The sequence below is a fragment of the Aulonocara stuartgranti genome (assembly GCF_965226115.1).
Source record: "Aulonocara stuartgranti genome assembly, chromosome: 14".
NCBI classification, from domain to species: domain Eukaryota; kingdom Metazoa; phylum Chordata; class Actinopteri; order Cichliformes; family Cichlidae; genus Aulonocara; species Aulonocara stuartgranti.
The window spans coordinates 2,639,735-2,647,892 of NC_138950.1; the positions used below are offsets into that span (position 1 = coordinate 2,639,735).

General features: G+C 44.2%; 1 protein-coding gene across 1 annotated transcript; it reads left to right on the forward strand.

Annotated features, from left to right (window-relative positions):
- Nucleotides 1-275: 275 nt before the first annotated feature.
- On the forward strand, nt 276-1,970 carry LOC309687655 (uncharacterized protein). Its single transcript, XM_082502749.1, has 2 exons — nt 276-462; nt 622-1,970. The coding sequence occupies exons 1-2, from the start codon at nt 286-288 to the stop codon at nt 1,906-1,908; spliced, it is 1,464 nt and encodes a 487-aa protein (XP_082358875.1). The 5' UTR covers nt 276-285; the 3' UTR covers nt 1,909-1,970.
- The last annotated feature ends 6,188 nt before the right edge of the window (nt 1,971-8,158 follow it).

An 8,158-nucleotide genomic window follows, 5' to 3' on the forward strand; every position in this document is an offset into this window, starting at 1 on the left:
TTTTCTGGGTGAAAAGTCATGATGATGTTGATCTGATCTATGTATAAAATGTATCTGTGACGCATGAAGGGGCGTCAGTAAATCAAACCCTGATGCTATAAAATATCTGTTCATGCTTTGATTAAGTCGAAGACTACTTCCTGTCTGCGTACAGAGTTGTCTTCCCACGCGTGTATTCATTAAAATCATTGTTTGACCAAAGACCTTCTGGACCATGGGTGGTGTGTACTCTCCTTCCTCAACTTTGAATCTTAACAGACCCTAAGAGCCTTCATCAGGAACTCAATGGGGATGTGGCGTACAACACTAGAGGCCAACTCCAAGCCCATAGCACAAGTTACCATCAAGTGCGGGATCTACCAAGGAGATGCTCTGTCCCCACTGCTGTTCTGCATAGGCCTGAACCCCCTCAGTGAGATCATTAACAAGACTGGCTACGGATACCGACTATGGAACGGAGCAGTTGTCAGCCACCTCCTGTACATGGATGACATCAAGCTGTATGCCAAGAGTGAACGAGACATCGATTCACTGATCCACACTACCAGGCTATACAGCAATGACATTGGAATGTCGTTCGGACTGGAGAAGTGTAGTCGGATGGTAACAAAGAGAGGGAAGGTAGTCAGAACTGAGGGGATTGAACTACCAGAAGGCAACATTGCAGACATAGAGGACAGTTACAAGTACCTGGGGATCCCGCAGGCAAATGGGAACCATGAAGAGGCCGCTAGAAAGGCTGCAACCACCAAGTACCTGCAGAGGGTCAGGCAAGTCCTGAGGAGTCAGCTGAATGGTAAGAACAAGATCCGGGCCATCAACACATACGCCCTGCCCGTGATCAGGTACCCTGCTGGGGTAATAGGCTGGCCAAAGGAGGAGATAGAAGCCACTGACATAAAGACAAGAAAGCTCCTGACCATGCATGGAGGGTTTCACCCCAAGTCCAGCACCCTGAGGCTGTACGCTAAGCGGAAGGAAGGGGGCCGGGGACTGGTGAGTGTCAGCACCACAGTCCAGGATGAGACAAGGAACATCCAAGAATACATTGGGAAGATGGCCCCAACTGACCGAGTGCTCAGTGAATACCTCAGGCAGCAGAAACCCAAGAAAGAGGAGGGAGACGAGGAACCATCATGGAAGGACAGAGCCCTGCACGGTATGTACCACCGGCAGATAGAGGAGGTGGCTGATATCCAGAAATCCTACCAGTGGCTGGACAAAGCTGGACTGAAAGACAGCACAGAGGCACTAATCATGGCAGCACAAGAACAAGCTCTGAGTACAAGATCCATAGAGGCTGGGGTCTATCACACCAGGCAAGACCCCAGGTGCAGGCTGTGTAAAGATGCCCCAGAGACAATCCAGCACATAACAGCAGGGTGCAAGATGCTAGCAGGCAAGGCATACATGGAACGCCATAACCAAGTGGCCGGCATAGTGTACAGGAACATCTGTGCCGAGTATAACCTGGAAGTCCCGAGGTCAAAATGGGAGATGCCCCCAAGGGTGGTGGAGAATGACCGAGCTAAGATCCTGTGGGACTTCCAGATACAGACGGACAAAATGGTGGTGGCTAACCAACCGGACATAGTGGTGGTAGACAAACAGAAGAAGACGGCCGTAGTGATCGATGTAGCGGTTCCGAATGACAGCAATATCAGGAAGAAGGAACACGAGAAGCTGGAGAAATACCAAGGGCTCAGAGAAGAGCTCGAGAGGATGTGGAGGGTGAAGGTAACGGTGGTCCCCGTGGTAATCGGAGCACTAGGTGCGGTGACTCCCAAGCTAGGCGAGTGGCTCCAGCAGATCCCGGGAATAACATCGGAGATCTCTGTCCAGAAGAGCGCAGTCCTGGGAACAGCTAAGATACTGCGCAGGACCCTCAAGCTCCCAGGCCTCTGGTAGAGGACCCGAGCTTGAAGGATAAACCGCCCGCAGGGGCGTGCTGGGTGTTTTTTTTTTTTTTATATATATATATATATATATATATATTTTACATGCCTCCATCTCCCGTTTCTGGTCGGTGACATCTCTTACTTTTCGACTCTTTTTCTCCCTCGCTCACAGACACATAACAGGTATGGCGGTCCATTCTCCCTGCAGCACAGACAACACTGCCCATGAAGCTGCATTCTTTAGGGATATGCCTGTAACACTCTGCCTATTGCCTTCATATTAAATCGTTTTTATGAATCATTTTTTAAAATATTCCTTCACGTCATTATGCGGGCCGCAAGTAGAGGTGACATGGGCCGCGAGATTGAGACAGACATGAGAGCCTCTTAACCCGTGTTTTGTTTGGGTGGACACCAAAAATATAGAGTTCATAGCCTTATGAAACAGGAAAATACTGCCGTGTAATCCATTTATTTCAACAAAGTAACTGGATTCTGAATACCACCTTTTAAAACAGTAACTGTAACGGAAAACAGTTACTCATATTTTGTATTTTAAATACATAACGGCGGTACATGTATTCCGTTACTCCCCAACACTGCCTGTGCATCCTTGACTGTGGCTCCTCTCTCTCATCTGTTCAGATTTTAAAATTGAGACAGGATGGTGCACTGGGAGGGAGAATTAACAGTTCTATATAATGTTGTACAAGATACATTAAAATCCATTTTGCTTGCTTTAACCCCAGGATGCTGATGAGTTTTGGGACTCAGTATAAGGACTGAAAATGACTCAAACAGTAAAACTGCGGATTAACAGTATGACACTATAATTCTCATCCCACTGTTTTTTCTCAGAATGAAACTCTTCAATTTTGAATGTATAAGAGGCCTAAAGCTCTTCTCTAAAGCAACACAGCAGCTTATCTGTGCTCGTGGAAGCCACAGTGACTTATAAAATAAGCATTAGTTACAGCCCGGGTACATGAAGATATACTGGCCTACATACAATGTGTGATGAATGCACTTTCCTCCCAGCCATGAAAATTTAGTCCTTTTAAAAGTTTTGAAAGCACGCTGGGGGGCTCACACACACATATATTTATTCACTGTTGTCTTCATAGCCCCATTGCTTGGAACATTTTCTTCATATCCTGCAAAGTATTGTTGAAATTATTTTCCCTGTAGTTCCCATCTACAGGTTTGCTTCATAATTTACTCCTCGGGGTTCGGATATAAATCACACGTGCACAAATTCCAGCAAATGAGCCCAGAGAATGAAGCCCACTCTCAGACTGTTGGTAAGCCTGTTCCCCAGTGAGCTGTGCTTGATTTTCAGCTCTCTTCTGCAGCAGAGCAGCAGCAGCAGCACAGTGTGGGGCTTCACTCCAAACGGCTGTCTGAAAACGCTTCCCCTCTGAAACTGTAAATCAAACGCATTCAAATTTTGGAGATGAAGTGGAAGTGAAACCCGAGGACGTCATTTTAAAACAGTGCGAGCCTGAACCTGACATCTCTGGCTGCTCCAGCAAAGCAGCCCTGACACATGAAAGGTGCTGTCCACTGGTTTAATGATCAGACAAATCACAATTGAACGATTGGATGGATTATGTGCTAATGAGAGCTTCTGATTATAATGAAAGACGACTCCTGTGAGGTGAGGTGAAGTAAATTATACTCTAAAGTTGGGGATCCCTCTTTACAAAAGTTTTAAGCTCCTTTGAAAGTTAACGTCATTTAAGGTGAAACTTCCCCCAAAGTCTGTCTGAACATCTTATGTCTCAAGACATGTAAACGTCAGATTTTTCAGTCAGCTAAGAAAATGAAGATTTCTTGATGAAGTAAAATCCAGACTACAGAGTCTTTATATATATAAAACGTTTCTTCATTACCTTTATGTCCAAATGTCTCCTCACCTCACTTGGTGACTGGGAAGCATACCCCTTTGCTTTGGATTTCATTTCATTTACTAGCACCTAGTCACTTTATTCAGTTACTACTTTAAGTGGGGCGACCGTGGCTCAGGGGGTTGGGAAGCGTATCTGTAACCGGAAGGTTGCCGGTTTCATCCCTGGGCTCTCTGTCCTGGTTGTTGTGTCCTTAGGCAAGACACTTCACCTACCACCTACTGGTGTTGGCCAGAGGGGCCGATGGCGCGATATGGCAGCCTCGCTTCTGTCAGCCTGCCCCAGGGCAGCTGTGGCTACAACCGCAGCTGCCTCCACCAGTGTGTGAATGAATAGTGGAATTGTAAAGCGCTTTGGGTGCCTTGAAAAGCGCTATATAAATCCAATCCATTATTAAAAAACACTTTACAAGTAGCTACTTAATAACAGCTATTTTTTTACTTATTAAATTAGCGTCAGTAAGAGGCATGTTCAGAGTGAGAATTTGAATTTGTGAGTGTTTTGAGGTCTAAACTCTTTTTTGAAGAGGTTCATGACTCCCATCAGCCAAACAGAAATATGAATATCTGGGCCAAAGTCACTTAACTCAGTTAGCCTAACAAAACAAAAAGTTTAAAACAGGTTATTTTCTAAACTGCACATCTGGAAAACTGCATCAGATGATAGCTTGGATCTTGGTGCGCGGACAATAATAATAATTAAGTAGAGATTCAAAGTCTGAGCAGAGCAAGGTTTACTCTTTTTTCCTGACTCCCTGGTTTACAGAAATGTATGCTTTCATACACTGAAAGAAGAAGACAACCAAAGACATGAAATTTACACACCTGTATACTTAGCGGTTTGAATACTCTTTTTGTCATTTGCACACTGCTCGCTTTCACTGTTTAATACGATCAGAGCTGCAGCTGAAAGAACATGACTAAGGCCTCTGTAACACAGGCCAAGAAATTGGTTTGTGGATATTCCCCGGATGGCTGTGAAGGGCTGCTGGTGGTTGCTGTGAAACTGATTTCAAAGCCAGAGTCTCAGATGTCTAGAGACTGCAGTAACACCCTGGTCACCACTGGTCAGTAGAGAAAAAAGGGATATAATCTGTAATAGACAGCATAAGTTTATTCACACGATTGTGTTCCCTTGTGTGTGTGGTATATTATATTTGTTTTTTACTTGCTATATTATTACCTGTTGTATTTGTTGGAACTGCTGCTGCCCTCTTCATCAGCTCTGTCTTGGAAAAGAGATTTTAATCTCAGTGGGACTTTTTACCCGGTTAAATAAAGGATAATAAAAGTATGCTGATGACACCACCAGCTCATCACTGAAGGAGATAAGATAGCGTACAGAGCAGAGACAGAAATTGTCTTGCTTGTGCTCAGGAACTAACCTGAAACTGAACGTCCTTAAAACAAAACAAAAACAAAACTAATCATGGACTTCAGGAGTCACAGACAGGCCCACTCCCCTCTCATTATAAATGTAGAAATATGCCTCCACCTTCAAATTTCTGGGCAAAAAATCATAGGCTGCCCTCTGCCACCCTGCGAGGCCATCACCAGCTCGGTGATGGCTCAGGTAAACCAGGGCCATCACAGGTGACCCCTCGCAATCCATTCACCACCTGTTTGACCTGCTGTCCTCTGGTCATTGCCTGTTCCCACACCTCCCGACTCACTAACAGCTTTTACACTTGAGCCATTCAGACTGATAACTTCAATTCAATTTTGTTTACACAGCGTCAAATCACAACAACTTCAAGGCGCTTTATATTGTAAGGTAGACCCTACAATAATACATACAGAGAAAAACCCAACAATCATATGCACTTTGGCGACAGTGGGAAGGAAAAACTCCCTTTTTACAGGAAGAACTGGCAGAACCAGGCTCAGGGAGGGGCGGGGCCATCTGCTGTGATTGGTTGGGGAAGACAGGATAAAGACATGCTGTGGAAGAGAGACAGAGGTTAATAACAGATATGATTCAATGCAGAGAGGTCTGTTAACACATAGTGAGTGAGAAAGGTGACTGGAAAGGAAAAACTCAGTGCATCATGGGAATCCCCGGCAGCCTACATCTATTGCAGCATAACTAAGGGAGGATTCAGGGTCATCTGGTCCAGCCCTAACTATATGCTTTAGCAAAAAGGAAAGTTTGAAGCCTAATCTTGAAAGTAGAGATAGTGTCTGTCTCCTGAATCCAAACTGGAAGCTGGTTCCACAGAAGAGGGGCCTGAAAACTGAAGGCTCTGCCTCCCATTCTACTTTTAAATACTCTAGGAACAACAAGTAGGCCTGCAGAGCGAGAGCGAAGAGCTCTAATAGGGTGATATGGTACTACAAGGTCATTAAGGTAATGACCATCCCGCACCCCTGCCCACCAATCCATGGTTGTGAGTAACCCTCGTCACTCTGAACACTCACAGAGACTCTATACTCAGACCAAGCCATTTGCACTACATTCAAGCACTTTGAAAGCTGTCCTCCAATGTGTGCCTTTGTATCGTTTTTATATATATTCCTCGTTTGTTATTTATTCATGCTGTCTTACTATTTATGTTTTCCTGCACAGTTGGTGTGGAGCACCCACAATTTTGTTGTACTTCTACAGTCACAATAAAGGGCTTTACTATTCTATTCTATTCTCCACCACCCCTCTGCTGCAGCTGAGCCAGAGACCACCCCTTCGCCACAGTCACAAAGAGTTATACACACTCCTTTGGTCACTAGCAGTTTTCTACAGTCGCTGACTTGTTTGCAAACACTTGCCAACAACTTACTCAGTGGTAGTGGAAATGTGACACAAACTGGAAACTGTGAGTCTTCACCTTCAAAATAACCGTTGTGCCAATCATGTTTTGGATTACAGCCTTTCCCCTGGTGAGTAGTGGTTACTGCAGGGTTCACTGACCGCTCTCTAGGCCTGTGTGACTGAAGCCTAAAAGAGTCTCTAACTGCAGCTCAAACGGCCACTTGAGGAACTGCAGTTTTTGTAATTTCTGCACTGATTGTATTTTTCCTCCTGACGATTTTTCTTTTCTTTCAACTCTTTCATAGTAAGAGTCACAATCTGACAGCTTCACTGAGTCTGTGTGGCAAATCTGTGTTGTCTGAATCCAACATGTGGAAACTGTCATATGCAATATCAGGAGTAGATATAGACCCTAGTGAGTATTCATGGAAAATGCAGCTGCTGATAAAAGGAAAAAAACATCAACAAACCAAAACAAAACAAAATAAGAGAGACAAGAAAACAAGATGTTGAACAACAGCAAACACGACCGAAGAACAATCAGCCTCCTGTATAATCTACGCCTGGTTTTATCTCTTGCTGACATGACTAATAGCTTCATTTAATGCTTAAATAAAACATGTGTGGGTAGAAAATTGTGACAAAGAGGAAGAAAATGAATCGTAATGCATAACATCCTCAAATAAATAGATACTGAATTAATGAAGTCTGCCCTGACATCAGAAGGTGTAAAATCAAGTCATTTTAGCAGCTTAGTTTATTTTTTTCCCGCTGCATTTTTTGTCACATTAATAAATCCAGCAAGAAAAATGATCCCCTCTGGTTTGAGGACATCAGCCACACAAACAGTTTTCACTGGATGGCATGACTGCACAAATGTAGTGGATGCTCAGTTATGAAATGGATGTTGCTTTTCACTCTTATGTCTCATTTCAATTTGTTTTCTGTCAGCAAGAGTACACAAAAGCACGCGTCCAAATTTCATGAAGCTCAGTGGCAAAAGGCCAGGCTTTCAGTTCCTTTAAACCTGAAAGCCTGGACTGACAGACACAGTCCTTGGCAGAGGTCTACACTCTGTGACTTCCCTTCTTCTTCTAGTATAAAACTGAAGTCATCCACCCACTAAAAAGGGTGAGGGGAACCTGACAGGGCTGACAGTGATGCTAGGAACCTGATCAGACACTACAGATACCATTAAGCAGAGATTCGCTCACTAAACAGCTGTCTGTGAAGATTATTCCTCACCAACAATGGAAAAACAGTAACCAGAACACACCTGGAACACTGTCTGTAGTGGATGGATGTCTGCTTCAAAAAAGGGTTTCACACGGCTCTATGGAGTCCTGTTAAAAATTAAGCTGACACAATCCTTTTCCGTTTGACTTTTCTGTTTTGAAACGAGAGCCTGACGGTTCATTTCCTTGGAGTTGTTAGTCTGCTTGCCTATTGAATTTGCTTATAGGTTCCACTTGGATGAAATAGCAGCTTAATAAGAACTTGCAAGTATCTGCATGAGCAGCATGCTAACGCTAAGCTAGCCAAAAACACAGAGTGACGTAAGCTGAGGTAATGCTGACCTCAGACCAGCAGCCAGACTCTGAATGGAAA